The sequence below is a fragment of the Rhyacophila brunnea genome, unplaced genomic scaffold, assembly GCF_057557595.1.
Source record: "Rhyacophila brunnea isolate RB1 unplaced genomic scaffold, BYU_Rbru_1.0 scaffold_4, whole genome shotgun sequence".
Classification (NCBI taxonomy): Eukaryota; Metazoa; Arthropoda; class Insecta; order Trichoptera; family Rhyacophilidae; genus Rhyacophila; species Rhyacophila brunnea.
The window spans coordinates 10,614,351-10,630,680 of record NW_028233068.1 but is presented as its reverse complement, the minus strand read 5'-3'; the positions used below and the strand labels follow the sequence as shown (position 1 = coordinate 10,630,680).

Genomic DNA, 16,330 nt, shown 5'->3' with positions numbered 1-16,330 from the left:
TTGGTTCATTTTCTATTTCTATATTATTCCTATGTACACTTAGGCATGTTTATTTGGGTTACATGTAAATTGTACGTATTACATTTCACCGTAACACAGTTTGCTATGAGCTTTCTTATCGGAAAGAGATGAAAAAATTACGCGTTGTTCGAATTCGAAGAGTTGGAATTCTGTAGATGTGTCAATATTCATATAAGATTTTTTTTTCTTCTCAATTACCTGGATTTTTCATTATCCGGATCTACCGTCATCCCTGTTCCAGATAATCGAGGTTCTACTGTAGCTTGTTTTAAAATACGTTTTTTTTACTGCCCTCAGCACAGTGTTTTTTGATTTTGTTGACGGTTACATGTAAATTGTACATAAAACATTTCACCGTGACACAGTTAGCCGTAAGCTTTCTTATCTGAAAGAGATGACTGTATACTATACGGTCACCAATTTTATTAGATTCAATATGAACAATAATTCAATTTTCATAGCTGATTTTGGCAAAATTCATGAATTCAAGAACAAAAACCTAACTTAACCTAACCTAACAAATAATCCAGTATATCGGCTATTTTCAAAATTTGTTTGCCGCTGGCTTCCTGTAAACCGACAAGAACCGTGTTTTATTTATACATGAATTTTATCTCAGTACTATACGACCCAAAGATGTTGGACAGTCTTTAATATACGACCATATATTTCTGATACATTTCACGGTGAAGTGTGATACGGCGAACTGCATACGTACAAATTTCTGGATACGACGGATAACAGGGAATTGCCAGTATAAGACTTAAATATATGTGAACTAAATTCATTTTATGGTGGACCCGCGTATAATATTTTTTTAACATAATATGTCAATATTATGTGAAAAACCTTCGATAGAAGACGGCACGAAAAGAAAAAATAATACTATTTCAATTATTTCAGGTCATTTGAAAATACATTTGGGTATTAGTGCATTGTATCGCCTAATCGATTTAGGTATAGTTGCCTTGTCCACTTAATACATAATGGTACGAAATTAGTAGGCAACAATATTTAACTTAGCAACTGGTCAGTGGGTAATACAAGTGAATACGTGTATTAATTAAGGCGCTAAGTACCAAAAAGTAGTATTGCCTGTGGTAACAAAATACTGAGTCATTGCAGTAAAATTGCATGAAGCAGACATTTTGAAAAATGTGTTTTCACAGTGTGAAGCAATCTCGGCAGCTTCCATAATTTTAGGAATTAAGAATGCCGTTGATCACTGCAGTGGTACTTACACCATTATAAATAAAACACGCCAATGGAATTACAACGTCGCTAGATTTAAATATTTTGCTGTATTTTTTTGACTTGCTTGAGGCACTTAGACCATAGTTGACGTTATTGGCGTTAGTATGTTGAACATTTTTCTATAAAAATGTCAGTTTTTATTTTTTTGGTACTTAGCGCCTTAATTAATACACGTATTCAAGTAATATGCTGTTGGAAAGTTAAAGGTCTAGCAACTCCACGAAATGTGGGGAGGAAGGCATAAGATAAGACCGAATTGTGTCAGCCTGTCTACTTCATAATGTACAAACTTCACATCAGAGCTATACAAGTGAGGTGTCTGTGTGTCTCAGTGTGAATGTTGCAATTTCTGAATGTTATAGATGTTAGAAGTGTCAAAAGTGGCAACTGTGTCAGCACATGAAACATAATATACGATCAAAAATAGTTTGTATGCCCTTTGTATCATACTCCAGGCCTGTACTCAACAAAAAATCATGATGACTGTGTAACTTTAGCAACAAATAGACGCAGGCAGTGACATCTATGCGATATTAGTGATCAGTAATTAACGATTACGCATCTGGCCTATAATATCGCGAGTTCCGGGTCTGCCACAGTGGCGAAGGATGGAGGTAGGCTTTTATGATCTGACATACACAGTGCACACTAAACTTTGTCAGTCAAAAGTATTTGTTTTCATTGAACTAAGACTAGAATGTGTAGATAGTATTTGTTAGTTTTTAAAATTCAATTTAGCCCTGCCTAATCCAAGTCATAGTAGATAATAGTATTCAAAAAATATTCGTTTATCTATAAAATATTTTTTATTGATTATGGTTTAGTTCAGGGTTTAATGAATTTAAAAAAACTAACCAACACAGTCTAATAATATGTATTCCTAATTCAATGAAAATAAATAAGTATGACTGAAAAAGTGTGGACTTTTTTGTCGGATCGCCCATAGCATACCAAAATTATTATGATTTGGTTTAGGCAGGGTTTAATTGAATTTAAAAACTTACCAGCAACATATGCAAACTGTATTCTTAATTCAATAAAAACAAATATGTTAGACTGATAAAGTTTAGTGGGCACATTTATGTCGAATCGAGCCTATCTCCACACCTCAGGTCTGGTAAATTCACATGTGGTTTTTCAATGTGTACTTGACCCAGAGTATGGACTTAATAGGTTGAGCAAGTGGATAACATCCATTTTTTGTCAAAAACAAAAATCTGTTTTAATAATCTCCACTCTGTGGAGGCCCATAAATTATGATCTTAGGACATGGCTTTTAAAAAATACGGAGAATAGCATTAACTATGAGAAACATGATAAAATGTGTCAGTGAAAAATAGGTAAAAAAATATTCAATTCAGTCAATTTTTTTTAGCGCACAGGCTGCTTGCTATCTTCTCGCGGCGGCCCTGGTCAGTTGTACAATTAATTGTGTTAATAACATTACATATTATTTAAACCAGTAAAAATTAGCGCTATTAATATTTATGTCCGTTAATGTGGTAACCATGAAATCTCATACGCCAAGCGTGTGACACATAGTGTTGCTATGTATATTTAAAATTTCGTAATTTTACCATAATTTGACTCGAAGTAATTATTTACATTTATTTTTATTGCAGAAATGCCTTTGTGTAGTTTTCTTACATTATTTATAAGAACATTAGAATACTAATTTTTAATAGAGACTACTTAGCTTGTATTTCTTGAAAAATAGTTAAATTTGATACGTTTTTTGAATCCACAGTATTGAAAAAATTATTAATCCGAATTTTTTCAATTTCATCTGGCAGCATTGGTGACACCTGTCACTTTAGCACTCAGGGAAAGATAGCGAGGGCGCCCTTCTTTTGAGATCTCGTTTTCTCAGCATTGGACATGTAAGTTATAAGTTGCACGATTTAAACGTTTGCTATTATTTTATTTAAACATATACCTATTATGTGTGCACATGGACCACTATTTATTTGAACATGGACGAAATATAACCTAAAACACTCCATATGAAAAGTCTGTTGCACACTTTGATCTCTTGATATTGCGATGATTGATCACAATTTTCCACAATACGAATCATGAAATGGATGTTTGAAAACTTTATACTGCGTAAATGCTCAAATTTGTGGAAATTATTAAAAAAGAAATCGTTGACTGCATTCATTTCAAATCATAGTGCTGCTTTTTATTTATGGCGAAATTCAGACATTTTCCTCGACGTGTTTGAATTTGGGTGTTTGTAATGTCATTCACTTGATTGTCCATCTGCTTTTTAATGAAATTCAGTGAATAGCATGTAACCCCACATCAGCGGCGAAGGGTGGAAGTAGGCTGTTAAGTTAACAATAAAAATAAATACGTATGACTGACAAAGTTAAGTGTGCACTATTTATATCGAATCTTAATAAATATAATGAACGAAACTTGAAGCCAAAGGCATAGATTTGTACTTAAAAGAGTGAGGGAATTGTAGTTTGACATTGCTCAGGCTGTAGTTTCTAATTCTCTCATATTTTGCAGCAATTAGCTGCAGCAATGTTCTCATCATTTGTCGATTTGGCTCGGGGCTCCCCCTTCAAGGGGCCTCTCTCCACGGCACACTGTCAGCAGCAGGAAAGCAACAGGGATACTCTTGCCAAGGCTTTAGTTCCTGTAAGTATATATCTGTTTAATTTTCATAGATGGGGTTGATCAAATTACACTTGACTAATCTATAATAGCTAGCTTATTTTACTTGAAAACATAGTCATGAGATTTCAAAAAATATACATGGGTATCAATCCTAAATGAAATTAAGTAATAACAATTTATGCTAAAGCAGTGATGGCGAACCTATGACATGCATGTTAAAGGTGACAAGCATCGTTTATGAATTATTTTTCCTGGTGTACTAAGTGTAGTCGTATAGTAAGCTCGTAAGTGTAGAGCTCAAATGAAGAGATCGGGTGTGTTCATAGCAGACGGACGCACCTGGCGGCTTAGCACGAATTACCAACCATTAATTGAAGATTTACCAAATGCAATTCAGCAACAAAAAAGAATATTTTTTTTTACTAGGGCTGCAAATATCACAAAATTATGGATATTTCAAGATGTGACACGATACCTGAGTTCTAGATTTTTTTAGAATCTTTACACACCGAACTCAAAAGGTCTGCCATCACTGTGCTAAAGATACGGTATTCGATATTGTTAAAAACAAAACTTGTAAAACAGTTTAAAGTCACATTTTAAAAGTAGAAATCAAAATGAATGTATGACCGATAAATTTGTGCAATTTATCATACTAAGTGAGGTCTGATAATTCAGGTGGATAACGAATCAGAACAGGAAAGGGGCCGAGAGCAAGACGAACTTGTGCGACAGAATAAACACTATCACCGATAATGACCATAGTCGTATATACAAATTAGCCCCGCCCATTTCTTGTGCACGGTAATAATTCTCTTACCATGTTGCCACTATAATTGATTACGTTTTTTAATAATATTTATTTGGTAACAGGCTCGACACATTGCAGCGGCTTCTACCCCACCGGGACCACAGGGTGACTCCTGTGAGTTTGGCTCCAACCAATATTTCCTTCTCTGCGGCCTCGGAGGAATTCTTTCTTGTGGTAACACAACTGATTTATACTAATGCTCCATCTTTCGCTCAATCTACTTCACGGAGGGCCTTTTTATGATATATGACAAATAAACAGTTTTTATTTTAATAGAGGCATCAAATTTTAGTTTAGGCAGTATGTATTTCTTGCAACTATTAAAAAATTGGTAAGGATTACTGTAGGTCTTTTGTTTATCAATTAATATCAAATCAATTTTTGCCGATCTTGAAGTTTTGAGAAAGCTGTTACTAGTAAATAATATGTGAGGTGTATTTTGCAAGACAGTCAGAAAACATTTTTTTGATATTAAGCATTTCATGGTTGATTGATTGTGTAGGATGTGGGTCAGATAACAATATTGAATTCAAATGACATTTTTCAATTCTTTACAAAATTGAGCCAATTACTAAAATCATTATGTGTTCTGTAGTGAATGATAATTAGGTATTTTGTTCTCTTCTTTCATGGCCAAATTGATTACCAATTAGAAATCATAAAACAAATAGAAATGTAAAAAAATGTTCGTGTGCTGGGGCATGCACGGTTAAAGTAAAACTTCTTTAAAGTAATTGATGTTAATATTATTAAACTTTTTAGAACTTTTGAATCACATCATGCAGTGCCATGATGTAGTTGATCTTGACCAGGGGTAGTCAACCTGGTCCCTACCGCCCACTAGTGGGCGTTCCAGCTTTCATGGTGGGCGGTAGGGGTTTTAAAAACATTTTCATTATGTTTTCATAAAATTCCCTGTGACAATTTAAATTTTAAAAAAGATTTATTCTGCCAAACTTAGCCGAAAGTATTTGGTAAGTAATTATTATTAAATGCTTTAACTAGCTGTAACTCTGCTTTATAAATTTTATAAAGTAAAGTTACTTCTCTACTTTATAAATCACCATTACTGTGGAACCGGTGGGCAACTAGAAAATTTTACTACTAACAGAGATACAAAAGTGGGCGGTAGGTATAAAAAGGTTGGCTATCCCTGATCTAGACTGCATGGGAACAATAAGGAGTGCCTTGAAAGAATGAATGAAATAATTTTATTCAAAATAGATAGACTATTGCGAAATAGTATCTAGGGCGTACACATTGTCTGGTATAATACTGAGGTAAAGAATTTAGGTGTATTGTATGAGCAAATTGCAAAGCTCACTATCATTCAGCATATTCTTAACATCAGTACTAGAGCTAGCAAAATATTTGGTTTTGTTATGAGAGTTTTAAGATCATAAGATATTTTGCCTGTTCCATTCTAATATTTGTAACCAATGTATATTATATTTGCTTAATGTTATGTGTTTTGCAGGACTCACTCACACTGCTATGGTACCACTGGATCTGGTGAAGTGCCGTCTCCAAGTGGACCCTGACAAGTACAAAAATGTCCTCAAAGGCTTTTCGGTTTCCGTCAAGGAAGAAGGCGTCCGAGGTCTTGCCAAAGGATGGGCCCCGACCTTGTTTGGATACTCTGCCCAGGTATGTGTTTACTAAGCACAGAAATGTTTTGTTAATTCACTTGATTGATAATTCTTCTATGCTTATTGGAGAAACGTCATTGGAAATTGGTAAATTTTAGTTGTTATTAAACACCATCTTAGGATTGTGCATCCGATAGTATGGTTTTGCGTATAAACCATCTGTTGTTATAGTAAAGGGATTATCCAAGCATGTGGTCCCATCCTGTTGTCAAATCTTCCAGTTCCGGCCACAAAAAGTCAATTATCATTTGCCTATCGCGGACGCCATTGACCGTAATGGTTGCTCTTTCATCATTTTCGAAGAAATAGTACGGTTCGATGACACCTCCAGCCCAAAAACCGCAAACAGTAACTTTTGCAGCATGTAACAGTCTCTTTTGAATCACTTGTGGCTTTTTCTATGCCAAATTCCCTTGTCACACCGCGCGTCGACATAATAATAATAGTTAAATATGACACTCCATAAAAAAAGTGCAACGTACACCCATAAGTCAATTTGTATGCACATTTCGTATAAACCAAATAAAAAAGAGAGTTAATATCATGTACTTAAGGCGAAGTCTTCACTGAGCCTTTTTTAAAGAGGCACCTAGCGGAATAATATGAAGCTTGCAATTTGAGATATTTTTTTGATAATTTACGATTTCAACTGTATTATTGAATAAATATGTGTCTGAAAACATTAAAAAGAAAAATATTTTTTATTTTAAGTCAAAGATAAACTTACAATTGTAAAAAATGTAATAAAATGTGAATTTGTTGAATCGGACCGCACCCTATTTATTACATATATTTTATAGTCATATTTATTATTAAAATTTAGTTTATTAAGTTTTCTAAGCATCACCTAAGAGATTTTTGACTAATTCATAGTTTTAATATTTTTTATATCTATTTTAAAAAACATCGATTTTTATAAAAAATATAAATGTGTATAACTTGAAATCCTCTTTATTTATTTAATTTTTTATTTATTAATACAGTTGAAATTGTAAATTATCAAAAAAATGTCTCAAATTGCAAGCTTCGTATTTTTCCGCTAGGTGCCTCTTTAAAAAAGGCTCAGTGAAGACTTCGCCTTAAGAGTCCCGTATCTCAAAAAATATATTAGTTGGCAGAAGTAAAATTTGTATGGAATTATAATTTGCCATTTTGAAAACAGACTTTGACATGGCGCTGAAACAAAATAAAGTATTTTATGTGATTATGCTATTTATAGGTAAAACTTAGGAAAATTTGGAGACCCCGGTATGTAGTTTGCAAATTGAAAAACACTGCTTCACGGAATGTGGACCCAAAAGTGGTGTTGATATTTGCTCTTGTTATAACCGTTGTTGCCGATATGTAATATATCGATAAAGGCAAGATTATTAATTACGGTTACCTGTTTGTAATTACTTGATATGGGAAAGATGATTCATTTAACGGAAGCCTGCTATTAAATTAATATGTTGAATTTTCTTTAAGGGTATGTGCAAATTTGGCCTGTACGAATTGTTCAAAGTACAATACGCCAGCATGATTTCGGAAGAGGCAGCATACACCAACCGCACGCTTCTCTACTTGGCCGCTTCAGCATCAGCTGAGTTCTTCGCCGACATCGCTCTGTCACCCATGGAAGCCGTCAAGGTAACTAATGTTTTAAATAGCCATCCTGCATACATGCCAATTGTCAAGATATCATCAAATCTTACTCGGTTCTGTCACTATAAAATGTACGCTATTGTACGAGTGAGACAAGCTTATACAAAGGATTGGTAACGTGTTCGTTTAATAAGTCGTGGGTCTCAGAATGGAATCTTGGGTTTTGTAAATTCACATATTGTACTTCATAATGAGCGTAATATTCGACGTGCAAAACATCGAGAGCGTCGACAGCTTCAAATACCTGGTGGTATACATCACGGGAGATGGCATGTTGCAGAGAGAGCTCGCTATCGGAATGGGAATGGCTGGAGCAACATTCAACTTGATGTGGAGTGTCTGGGACTCACGATTGTAATTAGCCAAAACCAAATGCCGCCTATTCGACGCTTGCATTCTGATTGTGCTGCTTTACGGTAGCGAATCATGGCACCTTATGAAGGCTCAGAGCAACCGTATACTGAGTTTCGAAAACAGATGTTTGCGACAGATACTAGGCGTGCGGTGGGTATGACTTTAGGAGCAACGAGGAGATAAAAGAACACACCAAGCAGCCTCTCATTACACTGAGAGTGAAGAGGCGGATTCCGGCGTCCTGGAAGGCCGCTAAATACTATCTATAGAGTGTATACGGAGGAGCTACGGGATGCTGGTTTCACCCGGAACGAAGCAAGAAGACTGGCGAGCGACAGGGATTCTTGGAGGCGCCGCGTGGTGTCCATATGCTCCAACTAAGGGGTGGATATGGGCAAAGATGATTTTATAATTTTGTGTTTGGACCCAGATCATGAAACTACATTAGAGGTTGAGCAAGTGACCGACAGACATTTTTCGTAAGAAAATAATCTGTAAAAAACATCTTCGTGAGGTGACAAAGATCTACATCAGATTGTAGATAGAGCCTATGAATATATAACGTTTCCGTAACAGAATTTTAAACAAGAATGATTGATTTTGGGTAGCCTAGACACAGACTTGACAAAGTGTTTGCTTTAAACATGCAAAAGTTTATCAATATATTTTGTATTTAGACTAGATTATCATTGTTATACTGTATTGTATTCTGTCTAGGTGCGTATCCAAACCATGCCTGGCTTTGCCAACAACCTGAGGGAGGCCCTTCCCAAGATGATAAAGCAAGAAGGCGTGATGACCTTCTACAAAGGATTGGTTCCCCTTTGGCTCAGGCAGATCCCTTACACCATGATGAAGTTCGCCTGCTTTGAAAAGACCGTAGAGCTCCTCTACAAGTAAGAATATCACGCATAAATAAAATGATTTGTATTCCTCATGTCAGCATAATCGGAGAAAATGAGATATTTTTTATTTCATAGATGTCAAACAAAGAGAATATTAATCCTTGATGTTAATTTGAATTTTTTGTATTAAAACATTTTAAAGCGATTCACAGAGCGTTTATATGTAGTAAAGTAAAACTTTGATGCTTTCCATTTATAATAAAGTAGCTTTTCCTAATACATATAATATGTTAAAAATATTAGTTGGTTTACCTGTTTTTAATCAAGTATTAGTATTTAACTTAACAAAATAAACCACAGTTAAAATTTTATGAAAACACAAAAAAAACTCTTCTATACATGTTATAAATGCTTCAGAAAGTCACGCGACAACAGAATCAATTACCATGCATAATCCCGTGTGATCACATGCTAATCATGCGCTGAATTTTGTTTATGAGCAGAATATGAACTGGAAATTTAGTCTCTTGTATCTGAGGTTTTACTATATGATAGAATTGGTAACTATAAAAATTAATATTATCTGCATTGGCAACATTGCACACAGTCCTTTTTGCTTCGGTTACCTACATTCTATTATGTATAATTTGTGTGATTGTTCGTCTAAATGTAATGATTGAATTGTATCTGTTTATTTTATTTTTGTAACACCAATGCAAGGTGTTTTTATCCCTTCATTTCGAAATCTCAAAGACTACTCCTCTCTTCTCTAGTTTAAAAAAACTACATAGTTACTTCCTTCCTTCACAATACCCTCTCAGCCAATTAAAAATCATCAAAAACCAATTTAATATTCCTATAGTAATTATTGTCGGTGGGATACTTATTTTAAGTCAGACTATTCGATTTCTATACCTGATGATTGAGTGTATTATCGCAGGTTTGTGGTTCCGAAGCCCCGTGACGACTGCTCCAAAGGCGAGCAGCTGGTGGTGACATTCGCCGCCGGTTACATTGCCGGTGTCTTCTGCGCCATCGTCTCACATCCTGCTGATACTGTTGTGTCCAAGCTAAACCAGGTATGCTCTTATCTATTCATTACAATCTTGACAAATTAGTCTCATGTTATTCCGAAATGTTGTCGGATGAATGTGTCCAGATGGAAGATTTTTTCCTTGCATGAAGCGTATTTTAAAAAAATGACCCCATTAAGTCTTAAGCCGGGTGCTCATTAGCGATTGATGCTAACTGTAACCAACTTTACTCTAAATGCGAACTAATTATTTGGCATCCATACTAGTTTCTGTATCTGCAACGGTCACAGTTACGGCTCACTGATAAGTACCCGGCTTAATACCCACGCTTAATTCACACATGCATGGATTTACTGCTGACAGTACGTATTATCGCGGCCATAACAACATGCACGTGTAAACATGTATTATCATGCAAGTTGCAAGACTGCATTCATGAATCAAAACAGTTCAGAAGCATCTGAATTTTCACGTGACAGTTGGGATTGTTCGATATCTGCGCCTGCGCAGTAGAACGATGGTGGCGAACCTGCCGGTAAAAAACGAACTACACCACGCAGACTATATCTATATACTATAAAATGACAACATCGCGTCTCGCTTACTCTTGAAGAATGAGATTGGCGAGACAGCCAGCACTTTTATGTGTAAACAGTTATTATCACGTTAGTTTAAAATACACACTATTGCTGCAAGTAAATCCATTGACGTGTACAGGCGCTGTAAAGTATAAATTATTGACCCAAAAGGGAGTAGCGCAACATGTCACAGAAAAGTAAATATTGGGCATAACTCGAAAAAATCACAAAACAAAACCAATGGATAAAGAAGCAGATTATGCAATGTTATAGTCGTCACTGAACTGATTAAATAGCAGTGGCGAAGGGTGGAGGTAGGCTGTTAAGATCCGCCATAAATAGTGCACATTAAGACAGTACTTCAGTGAAACGGCAAATAATTTTCAAGTATAGGTGCAACGAAATTTTGGACTCGCTGGCAATCGGAGAGTGAACGTCGAGCTGTGAACACGTCAATTTGTTTCGTGATGGCGATGGGGGTATTAATTCTTAAATCGTGTAAAGATGTCTAAAAAAACGTTACCCATTTACTTGAAAAAGAAAACATGTCAATGAATATATTATTGTTACTAATAGAACATTAAATGGACGCATGTTGGATTTATATGACAAATTATATTTCATTCGGCACACGTCATTTGCACAATCCGCGCATCGCCTAGCCACGATCTTTTTAGACCATGCCTCAACTGAGGTATAGCCTTAAACTTTGTTAGTCATACGTATTTGTTTTTATTGAACTGAGACTACAATAATTTACAGATGTTAGTTAGTTTAAAATCAATAAACCCTGCCGAAACCAAACCATATAGTTTTAGTATACTTTGGGCGACACGACAACATTGTGCACACTTTTTCATTCATACTTATTTGTTTTCGTTGGATTAAAAATACATATTACACATATTGTAGGTTAATGTTGTTAAATTCATTAAGCCCTGCCTGAACCAAACTATAATAGATAAATAATATTATTCTATCTATAAAATATCCAAAGTAATGTTTGATTTAAATTCATAATTTTCGATGTTTTATAGATAGACAAGTATTTTTTGACTATTATTTATTATGGCTTGGTTTTCACAGGGTTTAATTGAATTTTAAGAAGTAACCAACATCATCTGTAAATTGTAGTCTTATTTCAATGAAAACAAATACGTATGACTGACAAAGTTTAGTGTGCACTATTTATGGCGGATCTTAACAGCCTACCTCCACCCTTCGCCACTCATTTAGCGAATGGATAACCACTTGATAAATACAGTCATACAGGGGTACTAAAGAGGCACTAAACAACCACAGGGATGCCCCAAAACATGATTAAGTTATAGTTTCAGTTTGAAGTCAATAAACTATTAAAGTACCAAAAATTTTCTTGCCATTATTAAGAAATGGAAAACAATTAAAAAGAGTCAATGTTGGTAACACTCTTCTTTTGTTTTTATAGGATGGTACGGCCACCGTTGGAGGTATCGTGGGAAAACTCGGATGGGCAGGAGTATGGAAGGGACTCGGTGCTAGGATCGTCATGATCGGTACATTGACCGCCCTGCAGTGGTTCATCTATGATGGCGTTAAGGTAATATTTGGTTGATTTTATTCATGCTGTAGATGTTGAAGTCGTACATACACTATTCCAGGGATGGCGAACCTATGGCACGGGAGATTTTGCATTTCACGCGAATGTTTTATTTTGAAGAGAAAAAAATTACATATTAAAAAAAATACAAAAGAGTTTTACAAATAAATCAGTAGTTATTTTTCAAAACTGGACATGTCCACCATTTACTCCTCAGAGATAAATGAACTTTTCAAATAAAAATGCAGAACGAAAACACGCACGCGACAAAAACTAAACTGTCGGATCATAATATGACAACATACTTGGTCACGTGACTCAATACAGTCCCGCCATTAGCTGAAAGTGACATGTCTCATTTCGAATGTCAACAATGTTGGACGTGTCCCTATTTGAATGTCAACCTACTTTTTGAAACCTCTTTTCAATATGAAATTGATGTTTTGTGGCTATTTTTGAAAGTCAACAAAGTGTGTATGAGGTTATAGAATGATAATAACACATTATCGGCATATATGGGACATGTCCAGTTTTGAAAGTCAACCACTGAAATATAATACCTCCATAATATTAAAAAAATAATGACGACATAGCCAAGCATATTTTCTTCGGTTTTTAATATTATTTTTACGAATAACATTTACCAATCGATGCTGTGAAACTGCAACGACGAAATTCATAAATTAATGTAAAAATATAATTTGATAGGCCGGTCCTTAAGCTTTGTGCGTCACACATGATATGATCGTAATTACCTCACTAGGCGGCGGAAGAAGCCGCGTAGTCAACCACTGATTTTGATCGATTTACAGTGCTTGAGAAAATCAGGCATTTAAAAATAAAAATATTCATTCAACAAACCTGATGAAATTTATCGGCAGTCATTCAAATATAAACAACTGCTTATTATTTTGCCTCAAACATAATCGCTAAAAATGAAAGAAAAAACAAAAAATATGAAGGAGGTGTGGTTAAAATGCTTCCACGATCTCTTTGAAGATGAAAAAAATTATTCAAAGAATAAAAGATATAGAAAGGCTAGAAACACGGCAAAAGATAGAATCTCAATAACTAATAATTATAATTTTCAAACTATTTTAATAGAATTTAAAAAATATATTTTTTCTTTCTGACCAATAGAAAAAATCTTTTTGAAAAAAGTAAGCCCCCGGCAGGGAATCGAACCCTGCATTCTCCTGGGTTTACGCCCCGTCCGTTGCATTTACCTCTATGCTACAGGGCGACGTACTAGTTGCGACAAACTTTAACTATTAGTCTTTTTAATACCCACTCATCAGCGTTTTTGGTACATTCTTAAATCTTGTGAATTATTCGTTGAATAAAAGAAATGGTTAATTATGAATTATTAGCAAGTTCAAGTAAGTTACATCATAAAAAATATTGGAGAAATCCACGACGTCGGTTAGTAATTAAAGTAATAGGTATCTACATTGATTTAATAAAACAAAACCGATTGCCAAAGTAGCTTGATTTAGAAGAAAATTTGGTACTGTTCGGTTATACGGAATACAGCGGAAAACGCATTTTGAAAATAGCCGATAAACTGGATTATTTGTTAGTTTGGGTTAGTTTAGGTTAGGTTAGGTTTGGTTAGGTTAACCTAACTAATAATCCAGTTTATCGGCTATTTTCAAAATGTGTTTTCCGCTGTATTCCGTATAACCGAACAGTACCGAAAATTTTTAATTTAAGATTTAGTAAAAAGGTTCGCCAACCCTGCACTATTCACAACTTGTGTGTGTAGACACATGTTTCTGATTGAACATTGTTCTCGTAGACTGAACTGTTGTAGTGTATCTCTTGAGGTTTTATAATCGGTACTGTTCTCCAGCTCATTTATATGAATTTGTGTCAAATTGAAATTAATTTTTATAAATAAGACTATGAGAGTCACATACGCATTGAAAATAATGGTAAATGTGTATAATAGTGGCGAAGGGTGTAGGTAGGCTGTTAATATCTGCCATAAATAATGCACACTAAACTTTGTCAGTCATACGTATTTGTTTTCATTGAAATAAGACCACAATTTACAGATGGTATTGGTTAGTTTTTAAAATTCAATTAAACCCTGCGAAAGACAAGCCATAATAGATAATAGTAAAAAAATACTCATCTATCTATAAAATATCTAAAATTATGCAATTAAATCATACGTAACTTTGAATATTTTATAGATAGAATAATACTTTATTTATTATTATAGTATGGTTTAGGCCGGGGTTAATGAATTTAAAATACGAAAACAAATAAGTATGAATGAAAAAGTGTATACCGAAATATACCAAAATTATTTAAAAAAAAAAAAAGGCTTGTTTACACAGGCTTACTGCTCATCATGAATAATCACTACTTGCACTGATACCGCCTCACATACGCAAGCCGCATAAGTCATAAGCATTAGTATTCGGCCTGTTACCACGTATCGGTATTAGTGCGAGTAGCAAGTACAAATAATTAGTGCTAAGCCTGTGTACAACAAGCCCCTAAGCAGTCTTTATGCAGGTGCGTGACAGGTAAGGTCTAGTGCAGTTATAATCACTTGTGAAAGCATAACCACCAGTGACTGTTTTTATAAACAAAACGCATTACCATAAGGTTTTATGGTTCGGGTGGGAAACAAGAAAAAATGGAAGGCATTGACCAAGAGAAGCTGAAATAACAAGCACGATCTAAATACAATCGACAATCATCTTATTAACCCTACTTACTTTTAGCTAAGAAATCGCAACTGCACACATTTGAAGATTTTGTGACAAAGGTATCTAAAAACTGGGTGGGACATAGAAAGGATAGACACACATTGCACCGGGAGGACGGAGTGCTAGCGGCCAGATTCCATGTAGCCCCATAATAATGCAGATTTACATTCCGGTTATGAACATCCACTATGTTTATTTTTACTACAAATAGGCTAGTATCGATTAATTTACAGGTAATTTATAAATGTGTGAAATACTAATTAAATTTTATCTATTCAGGTATATCTCCGCATGCCCAGACCACCTCCACCAGAAATGCCCGAGTCTATGAGGAAGAGGCTCGAAGCTGAAGGCAAGGCTTAAATTACTTCTATAAGAACAACCAGAAACATAATTAAACATCATAACAGAATCTACAATCGAGACGCCCAGTGGACACACAATAACAAAAGCATGACAGTTTTGATTAATTATTTGTCTATTGCCCTTGCAGTATTATTTTTTTTTGATATCTATGGTTCTCATGAATCGACTAATCACATTCCAGTAGTTAACATGACGTAATGTCTGTTGGGATAACTCCATAATTCCACAAAGTATATAATCAAGTCATACCAAAATTGCTGTGCTTTTTTTTTTTCAAATATATTGGAAGTGCCTTAGTTTGTAAAGCAATTATATCTCTTCGTGTGTTTATTTTTGTATAAATTTCTACTTCAAAGCAATAATCAATTGATATTGTGATTTTTCCATATCTTATTTTAAATCAAAGAGATGATATTATGAATGTGAAACGTTGTTATATTAATGTTAGAAGATATTAAAATGAAATATATCTAATAGAATATAAATTTTCGTATTATTATATTCCTTAATTCTAATCCTACATTGCCCCTTCCCAATAAAATTCACCCATTGCAGTTTTAGTCAAGCATGCAATTATGCAGTACAGTAATACCCCGTTTACACGTGCATGGATTTACTGCTGACGATACGTATTATTGCGGCCATAACAAGAAAATGCACATGTAAACACGTATTGTCATGCAAGTTGCACGATTGCTTGCATGAATCAAAAAAGTTTGGAAGCTTCTGAATTTTCATACGACAGTTTTTTTCGACCTACGCCTGCGCAGTAGAACAATAGTGGCGAACTACACTGCATGACTGCATGGAAGCGTACAGTTTTTGCATTATTAAAAATCCAAAT

General features: G+C 34.7%; 1 protein-coding gene across 1 annotated transcript; it reads left to right on the top strand.

Annotated features, from left to right (window-relative positions):
- The first annotated feature begins 3,085 nt into the window (after nucleotides 1–3,085).
- On the top strand, nucleotides 3,086–15,971 carry LOC147066863 (phosphate carrier protein, mitochondrial-like). The gene is made up of 9 exons (XM_085954061.1): nucleotides 3,086–3,155; nucleotides 3,793–3,924; nucleotides 4,777–4,888; nucleotides 6,192–6,361; nucleotides 7,831–7,992; nucleotides 9,079–9,257; nucleotides 10,147–10,285; nucleotides 12,266–12,397; nucleotides 15,400–15,971. Exons 2-9 carry the CDS (start codon nucleotides 3,808–3,810, stop codon nucleotides 15,481–15,483), a joined length of 1,095 nt encoding a protein of 364 aa, XP_085810187.1. The 5' UTR covers nucleotides 3,086–3,155; nucleotides 3,793–3,807; the 3' UTR covers nucleotides 15,484–15,971.
- The last annotated feature ends 359 nt before the right edge of the window (nucleotides 15,972–16,330 follow it).